The sequence below is a fragment of the Mytilus trossulus genome, chromosome 2, assembly GCF_036588685.1.
Source record: "Mytilus trossulus isolate FHL-02 chromosome 2, PNRI_Mtr1.1.1.hap1, whole genome shotgun sequence".
Lineage (NCBI taxonomy): Eukaryota > Metazoa > Mollusca > Bivalvia > Mytilida > Mytilidae > Mytilus > Mytilus trossulus.
In genome coordinates, this window is record NC_086374.1 from 34,036,607 (window position 1) to 34,063,025 (window position 26,419).

Genomic DNA, 26,419 nt, shown 5'->3' on the forward strand with positions numbered 1-26,419 from the left:
TAACCCAAAACAGCAAAATTACCTTAAAATTACCAATTTAGGGGCAGCAACCTAACAACGAGTTGTCCGATTCATCTACAAATTTCAGGGCAGATAGATCTTGACAAGATTTTAGCCGTAGCGGCAATCTTTGTTGGTTTGCCCGGTCACAAAACACATATTTTAAACTAGATAGCCTAATAATGATTCTGGCTATGTTTGGAAAAATTTGGCCCAGTAGTTTCAGAGGAGAAGATTTTTGTAAAAGTTAACTAAGATTTACGAAAAAAGGTTAAAAATTGACTATAAAGGGCAATAACTCCTAAAGGGGTACACTGACCATTTTAGTCCTGTTGACTTATTTGTGAGTCTAACTTTGCTGAACAGTTTTGCAGTATACAGTTTATCTCTATCCATAATAATATTCAAGATAATATCCAAAAACAGCAAAATTTCATTTAAATTACCAATTCAGGGGCAGCAATTCAACAACGGGTTGTCCAATTCATCTTAAAATTTCAGGGCAGATAGATCTTGACCAGATAAACAATTTTACCCCATGTCAGATTTGCTCTAAATGCTTTGGTTTTTGAGTAATAACCGAAAACTGCATTTAACCTCCATGTTCTTTTTTAAGCCGTGGAGGCCATCTTGGTTGGTTGGCCGGGTCAAAAAACACAATTTTTAAACCAGATACATCAATGATGATTGTGGCCAAGTTTGGATTGATTTTCCTCGGTAGTTTCAGAGGAGAAGATTTTTGTAAAAGATCATGGAGATTTACGAAAAATGGTTAAAAATTGACTATAAAGAGCAATAACTCCTAAAGGGGTCAAAGAGCATTTTAGTCATGTTGACTTGTTTGTAAATCTTACTTTGCTGAACATTATTGCTGTTGACAGTTTATATTCATCTATAATAATATTCAAGATAATAACCAAAAACAGTAAAATTTCCTTAAAATTACCAATTCAGGGGCAGCAACCCAACAATGGGTTGTCTGATTCATCTGAAAATTTTAGGGCAGATAGATTTAGACCTGATAAACAAATTAACCCTGTCAGATTTGCTCTAAATGCTTTGGTTTTTGAGTTATAAGCCAAAAATTGCAATTTACCCCTATGTTCTATTTTTAGCCATGGCGGCCATGTTTTTTTTAATGAAATTGGAATTAAAACACAAACTTCATTCTATATACTCTAGGAATCAATCAGATGAAGTTTGGTTTGAATTGGTTCAGTATTTTTAGAGGAAAAGATGTTTGTAAAAGATCATGGAGATTTACGAAAAATGATTAAAAATTGACTATAAAGGGCAATAACTCCTAAAGAGGTCAACTGACCATTTTGGTCATATTGACTTATTTGTAAATCTAACTTTGCTGAACATTATTGCTGTTTACAGTTTATATCCATCTATAATAGTATTCAAAATAATAACCAAAAACAGCAAAATGTCCTTAAAATTACCTATTTAGGGGCAGCAACCTAACAACGAGTTGTCCGATTCATCTACAAATTTCAGGGCAGATAGATCTTGACAAGATTTTACCCTGTCAGATTTGCTCTAAATACTCTGGTGTTTGAGTTATAAGCCAAAAACTGCGTTTTACCCCTATGTTCTATTTTTAGCCGTAGCGGCCATCTTGGTTGGTTTGCCCGGTCACAAAACACATATTTTAAACTAGATAGCCTAATAATGATTCTGGCTATGTTTGGAAAAATTTGGCCCAGTAGTTTCAGAGGAGAAGATTTTTGTAAAAGTTAACTAAGATTTACGAAAAATGGTTAAAAATTGACTATAAAGGACAATAACTCTTAAAGGGATAAACTGACCATTTTAGTCCTGTTGACTTATTTGTGAATCTAACTTTGCTGAACAGTTTTGCAGTATACAGTTAATCTCTATCCATAATAATATTCAAGATAATATCCAAAAACAGCAAAATTTCATTTGAATTACCAATTCAGGGGCAGCCACCCAACAACGGGTTGTCCAATTCATCTTAAAATTTCAGGGCAGATAGATCGTGACCAGATAAACAATTTTACCCCATGTCAGATTTGCTCTAAATGCTTTGGTTTTTTAGTAATAACCAAAAACTGCATTTTACCTCCATGTTCTATTTTAAGCCGTGGAGGCCATCTTGGTTGGTTGGCCGGGTCAAAAAACACAACTTTTAAACCAGATACATCAATGATGATTGTGGCCAAGTTTGGATTGATTTGCCTCGGTAGTTTCAGAGGAGAAGATTTTTGGTAAAAGATCATGGAGATTTACGAAAAATGGTTAAAAATTGACTATAAGGCAATAACTCCTAAAGGGATCAAAGAGCATTTTGGTCATGTTGACTTGTTTGTAAATCTTACTTTGCTGAACATTATTGCTGTTTACAGTTTATATTCATCTATAATAATATTCAAGATAATAACCAAAAACAGTAAAATTTCCTTAAAATTACCAATTCAGGGGCAGCAACCCAACAATGGGTTGTCTGATTCATCTGAAAAGTTTAGGGCAGATAGATCTAGACCTGATAAACGAATTAACCCTGTCAGATTTGCTCTAAATGCTTTGCTTTTTGAGTTATAAGCCAAAAATTGCATTTTACCTTATGTTCTATTTTTAGCCATGGCGGCCATGTTTTTTTTAATGAAATGGGAATTAAAACACAAACTTTATTCTAAATACCCTAGGAATCAATCAGATGAAGTTTGGTTTGAATTGGTTCAGTAGTTTCAGAGGAAAAGATGTTTGTAAAAGATCATGTAGATTTACGAAAAATGATTAAAAATTGACTATAAAGGGCAATAACTCCTAAAGGGGTCAACTGACCATTTTGGTCATGTTGACTTATTTGTAAATCTTACTTTGCTGAACATTATTGCTGTTTACAGTTTATATCCATCTATAATAGTATTCAAAATAATAATCAAAAACAGCAAAATGTCCTTAAAATTACCTATTTAGGGGCAGCAACCTAACAACGAGTTGTCCGATTCATCTACAAATTTCAGGGCAGATAGATCTTAACCTGATAAACAATTTTACTCATGAGAGATTGCTCTAAATGCTTTTGTTTTTGAGTTTTGAGCCAAAAACTGCATTTTACCCCTATGTTCTATTTTTAGCCATGGCGGCCATGTTTTATGATGAAATAGGAATTAAAACACAAACTGTATTCTAGATACCCTAGGAATCAATCAGATGAAGTTTGGTTTGAATTGGTGCAGTAGTTTCAGAGAAGAAGATTTTTGTAAAAGTTAACGACGACGGACGCAGGACGACGACGACGGACGACGGACGACGGACGACGGACGACGGACGACGGACGCTAAGTGATGAGAAAAGCTCACTTGGCCTTTTGGCCAGGTGAGCTAAAAAGGTTTTCATAATAACATATCAACCCTATTCATTGTGTCATCATGGCGTCTGAGTGCTTCCTTGTGTCAAGCAATACTCCTCATCTAAACATTTTATATAAACATAAATAGAAATCTGAAAATATATGCAATAATTTCAATTGAAATATTTGGCCATTACCTACCACATGCGGGTGAGTTACATTGCTGTGTTTCCTGGCTTTTACCTCTACATCTACCCTGTCTACTACAGACCCTTGTTCGAGTTCTTCTTTCATCTCCACAAGTCTGTGAACAACGCGACCATGCCGACCAATGACGCCAATATCCTAAATGTAATGAATCATAAAAATGAAGAGTAACATGGAATTAAATGTTATTGAGGATATTGAACATATTCATTATTGGACTTATAGATCTTTATTTTGTTCACATTCTATGAACAACAAACATATTTCGTTTATTAAAAATATTTCCCTTCTCTATTTATACTGTATAGTTTACAATAAAATTATTTTCATTTACTAGTTTACATTATTCTATTTGGCGGCATTTTATTCAATGTTTTGGTTGTTCAGTTACAATAAATAACAAAAGAAACTAAGTATAATGACAAAGATACGTATATTAACAAGGGGCTACAAACTGTCACTGTCATGCCAGCTTCAGACCTCAATTAAACTTATTAAAAGGTATGTCTTTGTCATGTGAGAATCAAACAAAATTCCTCACGTTAGGAGTTTAATATCATACCATCATTAAATATACGAGAAAAACAAAACCCTGTCATGCCAATCAATGGTTTTGTTAACTCATTCTACGACATAAAAAGTTACTTAACCCGAATTCTCTTCTTGAATTTGACCCAAATCACCAAATATAAAGAAAAAAACTCTAGGGGCAGCATCCAAACAAGAATGTGTCCAAAGTACACGGATGCCCCACTCGCACTATAATTTTTCATGTTCAATGGACCGTGAAATTGGGTAAAAAAATCTAATTTTCCATTAAATTTAGAAAGATCATACCATAGGGAACATGTGTACTAAGTTTTAAGTTGATTGGACTTTAAATATCATTAAAAACAAGCTTGACCAAAAACTTTAACCTGAAACTCACACTTTCATTTTCTATGTTCAGCGGACCGTAAAATTGGGGTCAAAAGACTAATTTTGCTTTAAAATTCGAAAGATCTTATCATAAGAAACATGTGTACTAAGTTTCAAGATGATTGGACTTCAGCTTCATCAAAAACTACCTTGACCAACAACTTTAACCTGAAGCGGGACAGACGGACGAATGGGTGGACGGACGAACGAACGGACAGACAGACGAACGAACGGACGGATAGACGGACGAACGGACGCAAAGACCAGAAAACATAATGCCCCTCTACTATCGTAGGTGGGGCATAAAAAACAGGGACGACGCTTAAAATATCATGATTTACATGGTTTACTTAAATTTGCCAAAGATTTAGCCACAAACACCCATTTAAATGGCGATCTGTTAAAAAAGTGGGACTATTTACTATAACGCCACAAAACAGAGCACCATCACAGGTATGTACGTATATTCATCTTTTTTCATCATCTTTATGGATATAATGCTAGAAAAACTGCCTAATAAAATGCAAGAGTTCTTAAAAGACAAGATAAAAATGGACCATGTCCCCACATGGTACGCTAGCTTATGTTAGGGGTTTTCTTCTGCTATCACAGAGAGTCTGCATTTGGTCTTCTTTGAATGTACAAAAGAGACCGGTTTTTTAATTGGTCCCAGTTCCGAGCTCAGCCGTTCTCTTTGAATTTAAGAACGCTGCATATATAAACCAAACAGTTCTTGGGGGGTATTTGCTACGTATTGGGGTTCATTTACCATATGACATCTCTATTTTAAAGCAATTAACGGAGAGGATTGTAGCTTTCATTGCCTACAAATGAAGCACAGGCGTGCCAAAAATAATGGTTCGGCGGTTTGTACTTTTATCCTGCCTTATCTTATCTGCGCAAAACATTCATTCTATGGCCATGTTATTTCAAATTCTCTGATTAATATATTTATCTTTGACTATAAAATAAGAAACTATTATAACATTATCCGAAAAAGGGAAACGAAAGCAAGAAATTTTGAGGCATATATATTAAATGAAATTTTTTTTTCATCTTTGATTAATTCATGAAAACAGCGTACACATATTTTAATGAAAGAACAAATAAAAAAAGGTTTTCATAATAACATATACACCCTATTCATTGTGTCATCATGGCGTCTGAGTGCTACCTGTGTCACACATTACTCCTCGATTCAACATTTTATATAAACATAAATAGAAATCTGAAAATATATGCAATAATTTTATTTGAAATATTTGGCAAACACCTACCACATGCGGGTGAGTTACATTGCTGTATTTCCTGGCTTTTACCTCTACATCTACCCTGTCTACTACAGACCCTTTTTCGAGTTCTACTTCCATCTCCACAAGTCTGTGAACAACGCGACCATGCCGACCAATGACGCCAATATCCTATATTAAATTAATGAATATTTTTAACGACCAGTAAATCATTCCACAACACAAAGAGCAGTACGACAGATTTTCTTTGATGAAATTGAACATTTACATCACTGGACATAAACACTTATCATTTGTCTGATATGCAAATTCCTTGCATTTTTCTTATCATTAATGACTACTATAATTCATTCACACAACGGTCACCTATTTCCATCAAAATTCAGTAAAAGAAAAATCACAAAAATCCTTAACTCCCAGGAAAAATCAAAAAGGAAAGTTCCTATTCAAATGAAAAAATCAAAAGCCTAAACACATCGAACGAATTGCTAACAAATGTCATATTCCTGACTTCGTACCGGCGTTTTCTTATGTAGAAGTGGTTCATTAAACCACTCCCTTGTATGACAGTTGCATCAAATGTCTTTATAAATGTATCTATAGACATAATATAAATATAATCATCATAGATACTAGAATTGAAATTTTTATAAATTTTACTCCTTTCGGTTCGTCAAACACCAATTTATTGTTTTATCAATCTACTACTCAGTTTTAGGAATAGAATGATATCTTAAATAGTATTATATATGTGTGTTGGAACCTGGTCCACTACAGACTAAAAGTTTGGAAATCCAAACAAAAATATAAAAGCTGTATCGAATGATAAAGTTTTTTCCCTAGATTGTTGCTTTATCAGCGAATTTGAAAATTATCTACAAATACGATATAAATTGGGTTTTTAAAGACAAATCAACCCTATATATATGGTTACATCAAAGAGGATGGACTATCTGCATACTTTATTACTTATAAATTACATTTTTCTACATTCATTGATAGAATTTTTAAAGTTAATGTACCAATTCAAAGGAGGAAATTATTCGGTCAACATTTACCACTTCGACATGCGGTTAAGTTAAATTGCTGTGTTTCCGGTCTTTCACCTCTGCATCTACCCTGTCTACTACAAACCCTTGTTCGAGTTCTACTTTCAAATCCATAAGTCTGTGAAGAATGCGACCAAGCGGATCAATGTTTCCAGTATCCAATATATAATAAATCATTAAAACCAAAAACACTGCTATACGCACAGTAAAACTCAGTTAAAAAGAAGACAGAGTCAGATAAGGAAACAAAAGAAACAAGTAAGTAAAATGACAAAGATAATAAATTAACAAGGGAGTAATATAAGTTACTCACATGGCAACTCCAGACCTCAATTAAACTGATTGAAAGGTTTTGTCTTTGTGATGCGGGAATAAAAAAAATCCATCGCGTTAGGAGTTTATATGAATAAACTCATCATAGATACCAGGACTAAATTTAGTATATGCGCCAGACGCGCGAATTGTCTTCACAAGACTCATCAATGACGCTCGAATTCAAAAAGTTAAAAACGCCAAATAAAGTACGGATTTGAAGAGCATTGAGGACCACAATTCCTAAAAGTTTTGCCAAATACAGCTAAAGTAATCTATGCCTGAGGTAGAAAAGCCTCATAGAACGTATGATAAAAAACTCGTTTAAAACCAACAATGCTTTTGTTTACTCATAGAAAGTAACTAAAACCGACTTTCTTTTGATAAAATTGAACATTCGAATATAAAGACTCAAACACTGAATTTTCTAATAGAGGAACGAAAGATACAAGAGGGACAGTCAAACTCGTAGATTGAAAATAAACGGACAACGTCATGGCTACAAATAAAAAGACAAACAGACAAATAATAGTACTGAAGACAAAACATAGAAAACTAAAGACTGAGCAAAACGAACACACCAACAACTCTGGGTGGTCTCATGTGCTCCGGAAGGGTAAGCAGACTCTGCTCCACATGTGACACCAGTCGTGTTGCTTATGTAAAAACAAAGCGGATAAATCGGTTAATTCAGTTGGTCACAATCGTGAAAAATTAAGGACATTGTTGTTACTACATGAGAAAAATATCCGATATTATCTGTGAAACGGTTATTCCATAACGGTTAACCAACTTGTGATACCGTCCGTAAAATTTACGGAGGGATGTTTTCAACTTCACCATTTGTTACCCTTTGGTTAGTAGCTTTCATGTTGGCATAAATCCGATATTTAGGAAATCATGATAGGAAATGCAAGCCCGGGTATATCGTATCAATTGGGAGATATATACTCCGTATACATGCACTGATGGAATGTTGCTACATAGAAATAGAAAGGTCACAATAAGGAAGTTAAAACCATCCCTATATCGTCAAGTTTTGTGTTCAACCCACCCTCATTGTCAATATCTAGATGTATGTCAAGATATGAGGTAGACTTTACTGTATCTGTAGTATATTTTATCTCTAGTTCGATGGGGTAGATTCACTCAACATAGTTACCAAATTTTGTATTATTTAGTGAGAGAACATCATCTATTTAGCGATTAGTAAAGTTAAACGAAATTGCTAGATTCGTATCTTTCTTCCTAAGACATTCCTATAAGAAGTCAGGTATGGGCTTTGCTCATTGTTGAAGGCCGTACGGTGACCTATAGTTGTTAATGTTTGTGTCATTTTGGTCTTTTGTGGATAGTTGTCTCATTGGCAATCATACCATATCTTCTTTTTTATATAGACTCGTAAAGAAACAAGTCGACAAGTACAGGCTTACCATTGGTTCACATTGGAATTCCGACAGTCTGTTGAAAAACACGTCCTCCAAACGTAACAAATATGTTGTATCTATGATGAGTTTATTGTCAATCAAAAAATTAAGAAATCTTGATAATGTCAGATTCATAGACTGTTTGAATCAGAGGAATTCTTTACAAAGTAGAATTTAACCCTCCCCAAGACAAGATACTTGTATGTATGTTTGACATCCTTTTTAATGAAACAAAGAAATACCAACTCTTTCAATTTGTCTTTCAGATTGAAATGGGAAATGCTTGTGGAAAGTGTAGAAAAGTCAAATTTTTTAATACTTTTGCAAGATGAGAAAGTCTTAGATTGTATGTAATCTAAAATATCTTTGGATATTTTTAGTATCCATATCTGATTTAAACCACCTATAGAATAGGCAGTTTAACAATAACTTTGGAGCCCGGCTTTGATTTCTGATAAACTAGATGTTTATTCTTCAGAAAAAGGTTTTGCGCAGCACTTTGATACCCAGCTTCCGTTGTTTGTAAAGACTCTAATGTAGTTTAGGTATCCAATACAGTGATGGAGGATCCAAATTGTCATGTCTGGTTGAAATTCCAAAGGAACATAGAAATTGATGTAGCGTAGATATTGATAAACCCATTTATGATTAGTTTCAAAATTTCAAATTTTTACAAACGATCTCACATCCGTACTCAATTTGGAAATAGTATCTACGTCTTCTCACGTTTCGCCCATTGCCTAAAATAATCCTCTACTGAATTCATCAGTATTTCGAAGTTGTATTTCCAATTGATGGATTAAGATTCACGATATTTCCGAAATTTGGATAACAAAATTCGCAGTGTTACTTTAATGTTGAGGTCTCCGATAATAACGTGGCCATCCAGATTATATGTTTATTGGGAACTAGCTATAGCACAGAGTCAATGTTGAGATCCTGCTAACGTGTTTGTAATTGGAAAACTTTAGTTGAAATTGGTTTGGTACAGGTATAAGAAATTACTGGTACAGTCTGATATTTAAAAGAAGGTGGTATTTCCGACTGAACTAATCTATGATGAAGGATATTGCCTAAGCTGACGCCATCCAGACCTTTGTTGCAAAGGAAAGTTTAAGAAAAAATCTTTTCTCTTTTCCATCTTTTCTAATGTGAACTGGTGTGAAAAGTCAGTGACACGCAATATCCGAAATGATAGCTGTAAGTTGTTATTGGTTTGAATGAAGGTTTGTAACAATGGTTTCCAAATATAAATTTAACAAAGAATAAAATTTTGAAACTGCTTGATGTTTCAGTAAATATATATAATAACCATAAACTATTATTTCATTTCAATTATCAATTCAGGAGCAGCAACCAAACAACGGGAGGTCTCATTCCTCTGAACATTTCAAGGCAGATAGATCTTGACCTGATTAACAATTGCACCCCAATGTAAGATTTGCTCTAAATGCTTAGGTTTCGGAGATATTATTCACAATCTACATTTTTCTACTATTTTCTTTTTTGAGCAATGGCAGCCACCTTGGTTTGAAGGCCGGGTCATCGGACTTAAACTAGATATCCTAATGATCAGTGTTGCTAAGTTTGACATTGCCATAAAATTGGGAGGTTTGGCATATCACAAAACCAAGTTCAACCCACCATTTGTTTTTTCTTGAAATGTCTTGCCCCAAGTCAGGAAAATTGCCATGGTTATATATAGGTCGTTTTTGTGAATGTTACATTTTAATGTTGTGCTTTTTTTGTCATTGTTCTCCTCTTATATTTGATGCGTTTTTCTCAGTTTTAATTTTAACCCAGATTTGATTTTCTCTATCGATTTATGATTTTTTAACAGCGGTATACTACTGCTGCCTTTATTTACTTGTTCTTTCTTTTTTGTTTTTTTTATAACTTTTTACAATAAATTTTTTACATAAATATAAAACACGGCACAAAGAATACAGCTACATGTATATATAATTACATACCCGTTAGAGGCCATTCACACGTGTGACCACATCCATTATTACAACATATTTTTCGGCCGTTACAATCCGTGTTATTTGAACACTGTTCAACACAGCGACTTTCCAACGTCGTTGGACATTCACGAGATCTTTCTGTTCAAAAGAAAATAACACAAATACTGTTGTGTATTCTTTACCTATGATATATTTTTTGAAACTAACTTATTACACATCTGAGCAATATAAAACTACTTACTAGAATATCATATGATGAAGTTCGTTCGAATGAGAAGATCTGACATTAATTTCAACCTAACATTTTGACAAAATCACTATCAAAATATGTTTCGAAAAAAGTATATAACTCCAGTTTCATATCTCTGTGTTTTCATATCAAAATTACATTTTTTAAACATATCGTAAATTGTTTCTCACATTTTTAAAATAATATTCTTGAAGTAAAGCAAAGACTATTACAATGAAAAAAATTTGGGTTTCGTGTCGAAATTGTTTTTCTAGATAAAGGAAACCCTTATTATACCTGTATATCCCACTTTACGTTCTTAGCAATACATGATAATTAGATTGCAGTGAATTCTTAATACAATATCTTTGTGCAGCTGTTCCCACGGTATATCAAAACAATAAATAAATTGCTTCTCTTACCTAATTTAGCTATGGTACAAACGTTATTAGTTGCAACGCATATTATCTCCCCTCCCCCGTTGTAAAATTCAAGTTCATAATATACAACTTGTTCATTTACAAGTTGTAGATTACATTGGATTAAACACTCTTTTTTCTTTATTTGGATCAGGGCGCACATGGGTTTTGTACAACTCCTAAAGAAATAAGGATAACAAAAATAAGAAAGATCTGTATATTTTATATTGAAGTGTGTTCGTTATAGATATTGTTGGGCACTATTCCCGACGCATGTCAAAAACTTTTTTTTTTTTTTTTTTTTTTTTTTTTTTTTTATTAATTTAGGTATTGTACGAATGTTAACAGTTTTTATTTGCCACATCATAGTATGTCCCCCTGTTGTAAAATTCGGGTGCTTAAATATACAACTTGTTCCTGTACCGTTTGTAGATTATATTAGAATTGACATAATATCAGATTATTACATGGCATTTTTCATATCGCATGTATTATCAGCCCTAGGTTCAATATCAACACAAGAACCGCATGGCTTGAGGGCTGATATTGACAGAGGGCCGATAATACATGCGATATGAAAAATGACATGTTATGATTTTTTATAATATGCTTCAACAATGAAGAAAAATAACAGATTCATATATCGATCCTTTTACGTGGTTCCCAAAAACAAGTTCAAAGAATGAAAAGTTCACGGACGTCGGACCCCAAATCTAGTAGATTCGATATGAAACCTTTCAATCAAATACCTCAACAGAGAAGAAACATACTTTGATATATACCAATCGAAAAAACAAAAATTCAGCAATAAACATAATGAACACTGTTTGGAAAAGTTAACCTTTTTTTTTAAAGTATCTTTCTAAATTATGTATGAAACTTTAAAAAAAATGCCTTTATCTTATAACATATTTATTTTTATTTATTATTATTATACACAATATACTGTCCAGTATCCGAATAATTGTTTTGTACGCTACTTTGTAATGTTTTTTCACTGAAAACTAACATAAAGGTGTATTTTCCGGAAATTGCCGAGTACTACCAAAATGCCATGCGATAACGCTACGGAAAGGCATGTGATAAAAATCGAAGCATGTGAAAAACTTTTCATATCAGTCCGCTAAGCACCAATTCAAAAAAATTGCAATTTACGTTAAGATAATGCTATTATCATACAGTAAAACTCATATGTTATTTAATCTTAGTATATGATAACTAATTTGATCACGTGAAATTTATTTCCGCATAATATGAATGCATCGTTGTGCGTTTTATTTTCCTTCACTTTCTATCCTTATGTGTTGTGATTTGATAGTGATAAAGTACTTTAATGTGAAGTCTATATAACACTCCGGTGTTGACCTGAATATCAATCATGTGGTCCTTTTTCTAAATTTTCTTTTTACAAAACTTATTTTTTTCGAAACAATAAGGATTTTCTTATCCCAGGCATAGATTACCTTAGCCGTATTTGGCACAATTTTTTGGAATCCTCAATGCTCTTCAACATTTTACTTGTTTGGCTTTATAAATATTTTGATTTGATCGTCACTGATGAGTCTTATGTAGACGAAATGTTTAATTGAAATTTAAAATTGATATAAATGTTAAGAACTATGAAAACGTATGACCAAATATATTGTGTTGCAGGTAGATAGCTCTACTGTCATAAAAATAAAACCAAGCACATACCTGTCAACACTGAAGATCCACTATTTCTTCTTGATTGATCTGTAGAAAAAAGTCGTAAACATTTTCATGTAGCGTTTTGCTACAAATTGTGATCAAACATTAATTTCTTCACATAAAATTTATTTTGGATAAAATGCATCTTCTTTCTGTCTTTTTTTGGGGACAGGGGGGGATGGGTTTTGTACTACGTCTCTAGAAATAAGGGTAAAATAAATAAGAAAAAGCTGTTTTTCAGTAATAAAAGAATTCATTGGATATCATTGTTACCTCTTTTTGTTAAAGTGATGTTCCGTTTAAATGTCATGTTTTCTATGTATTAGGTCTATTAACAGTTGTTTTAGGGTTAGCCAAATTTTACATAAGTTTTAACAATACTAGGTCTATATATATGCTGCTGGATTATCAACTACCGAGGGTATCATCAGCCCAGCATAACTGACATGATTAATAGAAAATTGTTAAAATAAGATTTGATTAGAAACTAGGGTTTCATTGACCTAAATAAATACTGGAAGATGTGATGTGAGTGCCAATGAGACAATTTGCCATCCAAATAATAATTCATAAAAGTAAACCATTATAGGTAAATGTACGGCCTTCAACATGGAGCATTTGCTCACACCGAACAAAAAGCTATAAAGGGCCCTAAAATTACTAGTGTAAAACCATTAAAACGGTCTAATCTATATAAAAAACGAGAAGCGAGAAACACATATAAATAACATAAACAAACGGCAACTACTGTACATCAGATTCTAGACTTAGGACAGGTAAGATTGATGTGGTTTCTTTTTTTATGTCATTTTGAAAATATAGTTTTCAACTGATTCATTTCTTGTACATCATTGGTTTCAAATACTGTTAATTCAGAAATTATTGCGTGCATTTATTATTGCGATTTTTGTCATTTAACGCTTAAATGCGATTTTAAGTATTACGATTTTGAAAAAAAATCCTTTTAATTCATATAAAATATTTCAAAATGCGAGTTTAAATAATTTCGTTTACAACTCTTTTGCATTTTGGCAAAAATAAAAACCTCGAAATAATTTCTGAAATTACAGTATTCGTCTTTGAGCATTCCCGATGAATGTATAATAATAAATGAACAATGTAAGATATATAAACTCGAAATTTTGAATAAGTATTCGTGTGTATTTTAGTTAAATTAACCATCGAGGTGACCTTCCGAAAAATGCGGATGGTCATATAACCCATTACAAACATAAACATAGATATGAATAGTTAGCACTCGTGCAATTGTATTTTTCTAGGTCTGTTTGATTTTATATAAGAAGATAACACACTATGTTTATATTCGTTTTCACTTGTATAAGAATGGGTTTTTGTAGATTGTATTAGTCAACCGAATGTTTTACCATTGTTTCAATTTCAATGTTGATATTAGTTTTTCTAGTTGATCGCACATAGTTAATGCGTAACTCATCTGTAGCTTTGAAATCTAATTGAAGTTCACATAAATACGAATTTAATGAGATCGAATTATTGACTTGCAAAGGAATAATTCAGTAACGATGTTTATGTCCCCTTTTGACAATATTCTCTCTCTGATATATCGAATACTGACCAGAATTGTACGCATCAGAAAATAACCCCTTTTGTTGAAATAAAACTGTATACTCATTGAAAAAAGTGAATTATTGTATTCATATTGGGATTAATTTATTACAGTTAAGTTATAGGTCTTTTGTGACATTCTTACAAATGAGTTTTGTTATTTATAAATTAACCTATACATTTAAGTGCCAGTCTTTGTAAGAATCAGGCAATTTAGGTAAAAATTAAAACATGATTAGAAAAAATCCACCCAGCTAATCATGCTATTCAATACTAACCATTATCCTGAGTTAAAAAGTATTAGTCTTGCGTTAGTGTGTGTCTGGTAATATCAAATAACTTGGTTAGAAAATTGGTTAAAATGATAGCAAATAACAGAGTTATCTCCCCTTATTCGTTAATTACTAGTGCATTTCAACCAAATTGTATCTTCTATTACCAGAAAAGAAAATGGAAATGAATGGTTTTTTTGTGCATAACTTCATATTATCAGTGTCAAATTGGGTGGGTTGTTTTTGTCATGTTTTCACCACTGCCTGATCCTTAGGCGGACTGGCACTTAAGATTCAAAATGTTTCTAAGTTTAATGAATATAAGAAGAGCTTACTTTCTACTAAAACTACTCGGATATGACAAATGAGTAGTTTTGACAAAAACCTATAAATGATAAATTTATTTGCCGAAATAATTAATAAACGCTACAACGGAGTTAACTGTGACTTCCAGTTTCTCAGAACTAGTGTTTATTATAGTGACCGCCCCCAAGTACAGGTCTTTCTTGATGTGTTTTTCTATTATAAGGTCGGGTTGTAATCCACATTTTTATTCTCAATTTAACATAATCAAAATTTATACTAGCACAACCACAATGATATAGTTTTTGAAAGACCTCTAAAAATATCTTCATTCAAACTTAGTTAATCTAATTATAATTGGGAACCAATGCCGATTTTTTGCTTTTTAACTCAAACCTTGAATTTAAACATACATATCAATAAAATGTATATCTAATTTAAACAAATAGTTTGTTCTCAAATTAAGTGTTAAGTTGAACATTTCGACGACAAAAATAAAAAACAATAGAAAACACAATACCGTGAACTTTAAGTACATACCTGTTAGAGACCATTCACACGTGTGACCACATCCATTGTTACAACATATTTTTCGTCCGTTACAATCCGTGTTATTTGAACACTGTTCAACACAGCGACTGTCTAATGTTGTTGGACACTCTTGCAAATTTTCTGTCATAAAAACAATATTACACATGATGTTGTATTTTCTTTTGCAAGAATATATTCTTCAAAACAAACCAATTTTATGTTTTAGCAAAATCAAACTATCCATACATATCATGAAGGTCATACGAATCAGATACATGTTTTATTACTTTTATCGAACAATTTTGGTATGCAGTATCGAAATATTTCCAATGATGTGTTGAGCTTTTGCAAATGCCATTTGATAAAAAAAAAAAACTTTTTGGATTGTCTTGGAGTTCGGTACTTATTCTACTTTTTGTCAATGCAAATTAAAGGATAATTATGAATTAGTATATACCGTTGATTGATTCTAAAAATTTCGACAAACCATATTGTTTTGTAAGTTGTTGATATGTTATATCATTTATATGTTTTGAGGTATAGTTTGACGTCCATAATGACTTTACTAATTAACATTATTAGGAGGCAGGAGTAGCTTGTCTCCAGTTGCGGAATTTCAAGCTACAGTGAGGATCCATTAGTGACCTTCGGCTGTTTCTACTCTTTGGTTGGGTTTTTGTCTATTTGACAAATTCTTCATTCCATTCCCAATTTTATTTATTAAGAAATTGAGGTTTCGTGCGCTAGTTTTTTGTTTGGGGGTAGTGGGTAGAAAATTTGGATGTCCAAGTCTACATGTGTTCTGATATATGACATTGCATTGTATTCTTAAAAGACCATCTGAATTATCTGAATTATCTGACCTTACATTTGAGTTGCCCTATTTTATTACGCAAATATGGAAAAAAATAATCAAACAAAAGTATAAAGATTTTTGTAAACGACAACCATAAATATTATAAAAAATGTCATTTTCTATTTTGAAAAGACAATTATAACACATGAATAACCTACCACTCTCAAAATTTGCACATTTTATAAAAGATCCAAACCGATTGTTTCTGGTATTCCAAAACCCAAGACGGAAAAGATACCCTATATACCGAAAATGTCATGAGTTGCATCACATTGTTGATAATTTTTTATTTCTGTATATCATTTGTAAAATTAATACCTGGCTCTTGCAGAGGTCTTCTTATTTGTGGCACTGGATCTACAAATAAACCCAAATAATATAAAATAATAATATGATTAACAGCAGAACTTAAAACCATTCTTCCTCATTATAACATTCAACATTTTTTTATACATTTTTCTACTTATATATGATTTGCTATATAAAGGCAACATTAGTATACCGCTGTTCAAAACTCATAAATCCATGGACAAAAAACAAAATCGGGGTAACAAACTAAAACCGAGGGAAACGCATTAAATATAAGAGGAGAACAACGACACAACACCGAAACGCAACACACACGGAAACGGACCAAGCAACAGACAAAACACCAAGAGAATAACAAATATAACATCAAAACCAAATACATGAATTTGGGATAGACAAGTACCGTGCCACGTCTTATCTCAATATATCAAAATTGCTATCAGAGTGCAATGCATTGTTAATGGTTTTAATCTGATGTGGTATGCCCTTGACAAGAAAAAGAGAAGGTTTGTACAGACGTCAAAAGTATTACATACCCACTAGTACTACATTGTGTATCTGTGGTTATCAAACTTTTTGTACCGTATATTGATCGTTGTTGTTTTGTTTTTTTTCATTATAAGGGGTGCCAAAATCAGTAAAAAATACTGATCTGGAGACATTTATTTATTGTTTTATATATCTAAGACCACTAACACATGTTGCTTATCATTTAAGACACAAACACGCAGTATTCGTTAAGAGTGGAGACTATTATTATTATGTTGTGTCTATTTGAGTAATTTTTGTCATAAATCTGTTGTCATCTTCTTTTCGTCAGGAGCACATGGTGTTAATAAAGTCATTATAATGGAGTGGCGAATGCTGAAAAAGTCAATTAGTTAACGAGTTTAAATTACCTAAATACCTCTTGGAATTTTAATGTCTTGAACTATCTTTCGATTATTCAGTTTCAGAAAAATGTTTGTCGTAAATATCAAATCTGGTACAAATGGCGCTAAAATCTTCCTTGATGTTACCCAACTTACAACGACTATCCCACTGCTAATTCGCTTGACAAATCTCATTACTTACCCCTTCTAAAAATATTTTGTGAACAAAATTGGTAAATACAGTTAAAGTAGTTATATATGTGAAGTAGTAAGCATCTGAAAATAGTTCAAAATAACGCGGAAAAAAATCATCGTTTTTAACCTGGCACTATTTCCACGTGCAGTATAGATGTGTATTAAAGGTACCACAGGAAAGCCGCCATATTATACTTCAATCGACCCGATTTAGCTTTTAAAGTTAATGCGTAAAAAGATAAATATTTGGCTAAATATCTGCTTTTATTAAGACTTCTAGTCCGGATGTTTGTCACATTAACTGAAGCTAATGTGATTTCTAGTTATATGCTCTTATTAGGCCATTTAGCGAAGATCATTTGTAGTCATTATCTACTTATTTCTTGTTCATTTTAGAATTTCCGAAGTCTTTAAGTTTTCAATGTTGTTTGGCATTGATGTTTATTCGTCAAAAAATATTCATACCCGCAATCCCCCTTAATTGACCATCTTTTACATAAGAAAATGATTGTCCCAAGTCATGAATATGACAGTTGTCACCTATTCGTTTGATGTGTTTGAGATTTTGATTTTGTCACTGGAATAGGGACTTTCCGTTTTGAATTTTCCTTGGAGTTCAGTATTTTTGTGATTATACTTTTTGCTTTTGTTAAAATAAAACAAAAACTTAATAAATGAATACATATCTGATGAATATCTAAAAAGCGTAAAATGTATAAACGAATTTACAAAATATATGTTAATCGAACCTAAATAACTTTCTGTCATTTTTTAAAATAAAAATACTTACTTTCAACTCTGCTTGGTGAAGCTTTAAAGCGATGTGTACTATCAACTGAGGAAAGATAAGAAACGAAAAAGTTTAATATAAGTTTGTTTTTATCAATTATAGTTTACAATGATAAATTACTCTAAATAAGGAATAACAGGCAGTTATCCAGTTGAATCATACACAAGAAATGGAAGTCCTAATGAGGTAGTGTAAAATACCCATATTGGTATATATACAGTGGTCACATTTTTTTTCGTTGTGCTCAAAGTTTAATGTAGGTGCATAATTCAGGATTTTTTGGCATCTTATGTATGTGTTTGAAATATATTTTAAATTATAGTATGGAACATCGAGATCTTTGTAAACTTTTGAATCAAAAATAAATTGTAAAACGTAATATGTAAAAATGAGTTCTTCAAACTATATGTTACTTATACATGAATTGTTTGCCTTCCGTTGTTTACAAATAACTGAAATACACTTGTCAGTGATGACGAGATAACATCTCGTAGCCCATCAAATGTGAAAAAGAGATGAACACTTTTTAAATAGTTGGGTCTTTCATCAATTGTTTTGATAAGTAGCTCCAAAAATAGAATAACAGGCTTCTATCCAGTTGAAATTAACCAAAAGAAAAAAAGAAGGTGAAAATGCCAGGTTGGTATATCTTTGTTGTTCGCATCTCTTTCTATGGTCTTGACGTTAAGTGTAGGTACATTTTTCAGGATTTTATTGCATCTTATGTACGTTAAGATCCATTAACCTACTGAGTTAGACTGTCACAAGGTGTATTCTAACATTAGCAACACAACACAACGAGTGCAACATGTTGATTAAGATTTGCGTACCTTTTCGGAGCAACTGTGATCGACCCCAGTGTTTTTGTGGGATTATTGTTGCTCAGTCTATAAGTTTAGTGGCAGCAACCCAACAGTGGGTTGTTAGATTCATCTGAAAATTTCAGGGCTGAAAGAACTTGATCTATGAACATTTTTATCCAAAATCAGATTTGCTCTAAATGCTTTGGCTTTTGAGATATAAGCCAAAAAAATTGCATTTCACCCCCAACGTAAAATTTTCCACTTTCAATTTAAATTAGCTTTTTCATTGATTACTTAAATTTATTTAACAAAAATATTAATTTTAACTTCTGCATTGATGAAAAAGCTGTGTTCTCTTAATGTTTTTTTTAGTATCTTTTATTTACTGGTATATATAATGGATTTATTTACGAATTTTCTCTTTAATACATGATAGTTAAAAATGTCTTTATCTTAATATTGATTTTGACTTCTCCTGATATTGTGTGGGAAATTTAATAATGAAATTAAAAAAGTTACTGACAATAGTTATCATAGGTTCCAGGATTTTAATTCAATACACCAGACTACAAAGGACTCATCAGTGACGCTCATATCAAAATAGTTATAAAGCCAAACGAGTACAAAGTTGAAGAGCATTGAGAACCAAAAATTCCAAAATTGTGCCAAATACAGCTGAGGTAATCTATACCTGGAATAAGAAAATTCTTAGTATTTTGAATAATTGATACTTTTGTAAACAGAAAATTTATAAAAATGACCATATCATTGATATTCATGTCAAATAAAGGCAACAACGACACAACATTAAAATGTGACACACACAAAAACGGACTAAGCTTTATACAAAATCCAATGAGAATAACAAATATTACATCAAAACTAAAATACATGAATTTGGGATAGATACACCGAAGTGCTGACTACTGGACTGGTGATACCCTCGGGGACGAAACGTCCATCAGCAGTGGCATCGACCATGTGTTCGTCATAGCAAGCCAATATTTTTTCAGATGAATCTAACCCTTTAAGATAAGTCTAATTCTATTGTGCTTACAGTATAGAAAGAAAAACTCGCTTGCTCGTACTTTTAAGATTTGTAAGGAAACTTAAAAACATTTTCACTTTCAAAAAAATATTAATGTATCATCCGTCATGATGAATCACAATGACAAAATATCTTTTTTGAAAGACGGTTATGTTCTTTATTATTTCTAAATCACGTACTTGTGAACTTTATTTCATATAACTTCGTCAAGTTACTGAATTAATTCAAATCATGGAATTATTCAAAATATAAATGAAATATTTCTAACCAGTATATTATGGTAATATTGAATAGCATACATTAATCATTTAATTATAAAAACCCGAGAAACACGTTTTTTAAATAATTTTTAAAGAAGGCCCTTTTCTTATACAACTCCTATTTTGTCTTCAACTTATCAAATATTTGGATGTTTAATGAATGGCTATTATTTATTTTGATTTTATTGAACCATAAAACTAATTTTTGACCCTTCACATTGAATAATCCGCGAAGCGGATTATGTAAAATGTGAAGAGTCAAAAATTAGTTTTATGGTTCAATAAAATCAAAATAAATCATTGCCATTCATTATAAATAAATTTCTATCAAAAATAAGGCTCAAAGAACTTTTTATATTATTTATATTAACAATAACAAGCGTACACACATGTTGGCGTATGAATACTCAACGTCAGAGTGGGCGTGTTGCCATCAAAATTGACAACATTGAAAATAAAACTAATAATTTTAACCAATCAGAAGACAGTAATAACATCAAATTTATTTATTTCCCAATATAAGCAAAAAGATCTACCATAAAACAACAACACAATGATGAGATTTACAAGTACCGAGTAACGACAAGTGGACATCACCAAAAATAGACAAGACAGTGCCTCTTGATTTCATCGATGTCAACTATCCTAACGTAAATCTTAAAAATATATATAATTTTTAAATTATGTTACCATCTATGATGCGAAATATACGTTTTTCATTTTAAATTGGTATGAAAAATTACCTTGATCTGCAGATGGTAGACATTCATGACGAGATAAACACGTATATCCATGAATCGATAGACTTACTGTTTCTACTGTGCCGTGGTCTGAAACGGAAATATTGTTTTTATCTTAATGCGTTGATTTAATCTTACTTTTTTTGTATCAATAATAAATGTTTGACATCTATTCAATTAATTTACATTTACTAGTATATGTATTGTATACGAACTTGCGAAGAAAGCTGAGCTTTGATAAATTAATTTAATTTATTGTTTGTCTGATTTATTGATTCATAAGAGGAGTCATGTTCATGTTTTTCTACATTTTTTTCTGAATTGAACTTCCCAAGGATTTTATAATAATTATTTCAACTTGCCCCTTGATAATAAATGTTGACGATAAAGTTATGGTATATAAGTTTGAAACTAAATTCAAAAAGGTAACTTATTGTTTATATGTTGTAAACAGATTCATTACATATCAACAATATTAAAGATGTTTTTTGAAAAAAATCATATTTCAAAGTAAATTGCCATTGGAAAAGGCTCAGATTTCTTATTCTTTATTAAAAGTCTGATTTAATTAGATAATTCAAATATCATTATTTCCAAATGAGGGAAATCAAACGTTGGTTGAACATGCATTAGACGTAAAATCTTAAACTTTAATAAATCAGTTTATGTCTTCTATAATTTAAATAAACATACCAAGACTTTTATTAAACATAGCTGTTGGTTCAAATCTCCATTGTCCTTCCGGATTTTCTCCCCACAGTTGAACTGTTAAAACAGTTATGTTCATATTTGTAGTAGGATCTAGACCTCTACCGGGAAGAATTGTAGATTTTGTGCCATACGGAGAAACTAGAACCCATTGTATCTGGCCAGCATGTATGTGGTTTACTTTTAATGATATTTCAACATGTTCTATATAATCAACAGCGCATTCAGTAATATCAACCACAAAATGAGTGGGGTCACGATTTAGTCTTAAATATAGAAAAATCGAATCATTTGTAATGGATCATTTGTACATCATCCTTACGTGCATTTGTAGTATATGACATTGTACAGTTTAAACATACTGTGGAGTATACATGTAAATATGTTTTTATTTTAATGAATGTAGTACGTTCATCATATTGGGCATTCCTTTGATAAAACAAACGTACAAATCAATGTTATATATCGAGATTGGAAAAAAACTATTCCTTTTAAAGTTTATCTTGTTCTTAGTTAACACTCAATCAAAATATTATCAGTATACTAATTTGCCTTGATGTATAATTATCAACTTGCAAGAGTCGTTTGGTTGTATAAAGTATTCTTCATTTACCCGTTAGATTATAGGTCTGTTACATAATTTACAGGTATGTTATAATGAAAAACTATATTATAAATAGAAGATATTTTGACTGAAATGACAAACATTGGCATATTATTCAGCATAAGAACAAATATTTATCAAGTTTGATTTCTAAATACATATAGAATTACTTACGAACTGTCAAATGTTTTTCTTGTAATACAAGTTTCTCTTGGTGGGACGTTACTCCAAGTTTTACTCCTATCAACTAACTTGCCAATATCAAGTAATCCAAATCCAAAGTATGATGATACTAAAATTAAAGATTGATTTCCAAATAAATCTTATGTTATACATGCAATATTGAAAAAAAGCAGAGGCATGTAAATATATTTAGGAAGTGGATTTCTCATCAGGACAACTGAAATTAAGGATCGACATTTTCAATCTTTTTTTTTATTAATGGAAAGCGATATATTTGTTTGTTGTCTTTTGCAATATCAAATTCATTTTAACTTTGTTGCTTTGTCAAAAATTCATTGTTTCCGATATTCTTTCATGATGTTGTACGACAGCAACGCATTTGTTTCATTCAAAAAACAAAACAAATCACACAAAACGTGTCTTGTTTGTTGTAAAAATAAGAAAATTAAACAAAACTTTATCAAATAAGTATTGCTATTTTTTGCCATTTATATATTTGAATGATTGAGTTATGTATATACTTGTCATATGTATGGTAATATATATATTTTTTTTTTTATTAATGTATGAATGTTAACTGTTTGATTTCACACACTAGTCAACATTTACTAAATTATATCATCGGTACAAGGACATGATTCGTAAATATAGCTCAACATGCAGACTTCTTATACGTTTATGTATTTCACATCCAATCTTTAATGGTAATATCCTTTATCAAGCACAAAAATGTCAGTATTCACCTCAGAAACTAACAAAACCTTTAAATAGACTTATTAAGAATGGATATAGTTACGATACAATTTTCAGGTCTTTCAAGATTGCATATTTTGACTTTAATATTGATTCACTTATAGGTCTTTGCATCGGAACTAAACACATTTATTTTAAAACCAGTTGATGGCATGGCACGGGTTATGTTCTTCTCATATATGTTATGATGTTATGATACTAAACCCTTAATGAGAGGGATTTTTACCTGAAATTCATATGATGAAGACATAATCATTCAATTAGTATAATTGAAGTCTGGAGCTGGCATGTCAGTTAACTAATAGTAGTCTGATGTTATTTATGTATTATTGTCATTTTGTTTATTTTCTTTTGTTACACCATCTGACATCAGACTCGGATTTCTCTTGAACTGAATTGTAATGTGCGTATTGTTATGCGTTTACTTTTCTGCATTGGCTAGATGTATAGAATGGTGGGTTGAGATCTCATACACATGTTAAACCCCGCCGCATTTTGCCCCTGTCCCAAGTCAATAGCTCATGGCATTTGTTAGCCTGGTATTATTTCTAATTTTAGTTTCTTGTGTTTAATTTTGAGTTTAGTATGGCATTCATTATCCCTGTACTAGTATATATAATATATATATATGTGTTTGTTTAGGGACCAGCTGAAGGACACCTCCGGTTGCGGAAGTTTCTCGCTGCCTTAAAGACCTATTAGTGATCTACTGCTGGTGTCTGTTCTATGGTCGGGTTGTTGCCTCTTTGACTCATACCCATTCCATTCTCAGTTTTACTGTATGCATGTATATTGTTTTGGGGCCTCAATGAAAATTAGACTAGTTCTAATTGAGGTACCCTCTTTGATTGAAGAATTTATTGTTATAGTTATGATTATTATGATTATTATTATTATTATTGTTATTATTATTATTATTATTATCATTATTAATATACAATTCAGTTTTTTTGTTCTCTCCGAGTATCCGCATGTACAATCCTTTATATCAATTGTAAGGTTGTACGGGTTTGACAAAAGATATTCGTGTAGAACATACACAATGAATGTTCGCTTGACAACACCTATTTGAATATCTATTCATTTTAATACATGTATAAAAAAATCTATTAAAAGGGTAATTTATTTCAATTTTTTATTCTTTAAAAAACTGTATGATATTTTGTATTCTTAATATTTACCTTTGATGTTTGCAGCATTTGTAAAGAACTTTGATTGATATGTTTGATCTTGGAAATCACTTCTTGACGTCTGTACCAGTAAATGCATAATGTCCCGATAAGTTAAAGCTGAACTGATAGAAAAGAATATCATATTAATACAATTGAATGCTATGGATCATAAGGGATACAGACACAATCTTATTTTCTATGTTTCATTCTTCATTAATATAAAAATGTATCTTTATACATATTCTATTTTCTTTTAATGATTGATGTGGTTTGTGTTAAGTTTGGTTTAGTTTTAAAAAATGTATGAGAGATGTGAAAGTTTGTTTTTGATTAATGATTACTTAACGTCCAATATCGAATATTTCAGGCATTTAAACAGTAACAAGTTCAGAGCATATCAATGTTGAAAGTTTGCCGCACAGCCCTATGTTTTGGCCTTTGAACACAATAGTAGTCGTGCATAGTCAGCTTTCTATTCTAGGATAAAAATTTCACGAAGGGAGTTCAAAGGGAAATTGTGTTGTCTTTATTTTCATAAATGCATCCCGTATGATCGAAATGCGCATCTGGTGCAACAAATTTGGTACCGTTGATTTTATTATGAATTTTAGTATGAAGAAAAGTGCGAAGTTGATAATTACAGAATAGCTGTTGTTATCCCTTCATGTCTCAATAAATTGAGTTCAAATTCCCATGAAAAACAATATAAATATACAAGTGAAAACAATCAAGTTCGAAACTATTAAACTATAATAATGACGAAAACGTTCACACACCTAACATTTGTAAACAAACATATTCATGCAAATATATTCGTAAAATTTATCAAATACTTTGAATTTACTTCTGTAATTTAATTTCGACTCATTACTGAAACTTCATAAAAGTCATAAAACATCTCTATTTATTTTTAAATAGAATGATGTAGATAAAGTTTATGACAAGTGTTTGTCTCATATTGTAAAATAACAATTCTTATACATTATACAATTACAAAATTATAACAAAAGTATGAGTTTTTGGTGGCCCTAATGAGATGCATTTACTCTTTGCATTGACACACTTACTTGGCACTTAAAGCAAGAGCTACAGCACCTGATACCATTGGTGCTGCTGCTGAGTTCTGATTAAAATTGAGGGTAGTTCTTCCTCCAATATCTGTTGTTTTCTACGGAATAAACATTTATTAATAGTGATATGTGTTTATCATATGGATATTTTTTTTCAAATATACATGTTAATGCCATTTTTAAGTAATGGGTAAAGTCGTTATAGTTTTCGTAACAGTTACATCTAAGGGACTTTGGATCCACATTTCTAAATATACACTAATGTTAAAACAAAATTCATTTACATTAAATTCAAAGTAGTAAACCAAATGTGGTGTTATTGCAGAAAACCAAATATTAGTTAATCAACAATATACAATTATTTTTGGTGTCACAGAGTTCTATAAATAATCATACAAACCACTTTATATAAATTCTCGCCCGCTTTTGCAGTAAAGGCTGCAACCATCATAGCACTACAAGCTTCGCCGTTTGGAAGTTTTTGAAGATTGTGCTGAATCCCTTTAAAGATAAACAAGAAATATAAAACCATATTATTGCTACATTATCAGTCACCCTTCTATATGAATTACAT

The 26,419-nt window shown here is 31.5% G+C and overlaps 1 protein-coding gene across 3 annotated transcripts in view; it reads right to left on the reverse strand.

The window, feature by feature from the left end:
* LOC134707064 (neuroendocrine convertase 1-like) overlaps positions 1–26,419 on the reverse strand; it is a 59,054-nt gene that overhangs the window by 17,548 nt on the left and 15,087 nt on the right. For 2 of the 3 annotated variants that reach the window (XM_063566549.1, XM_063566547.1), the window contains exons 12-24: positions 26,246–26,346; positions 25,843–25,943; positions 24,785–24,897; positions 22,842–22,959; positions 22,049–22,329; positions 21,359–21,445; positions 18,505–18,549; positions 16,657–16,695; positions 15,492–15,623; positions 12,799–12,837; positions 10,462–10,593; positions 5,728–5,871; positions 3,527–3,670 (exon numbers count right to left, since the gene is read on the reverse strand). In XM_063566549.1, the coding sequence (XP_063422619.1) occupies positions 3,527–3,670; positions 5,728–5,871; positions 10,462–10,593; positions 12,799–12,837; positions 15,492–15,623; positions 16,657–16,695; positions 18,505–18,549; positions 21,359–21,445; positions 22,049–22,329; positions 22,842–22,959; positions 24,785–24,897; positions 25,843–25,943; positions 26,246–26,346 (1,476 nt within the window). The remainder of the gene's footprint in view (positions 1–3,526; positions 3,671–5,727; positions 5,872–10,461; positions 10,594–12,798; positions 12,838–15,491; positions 15,624–16,656; positions 16,696–18,504; positions 18,550–21,358; positions 21,446–22,048; positions 22,330–22,841; positions 22,960–24,784; positions 24,898–25,842; positions 25,944–26,245; positions 26,347–26,419) is intronic. The other variant, XM_063566548.1, reaches the window with a different exon arrangement.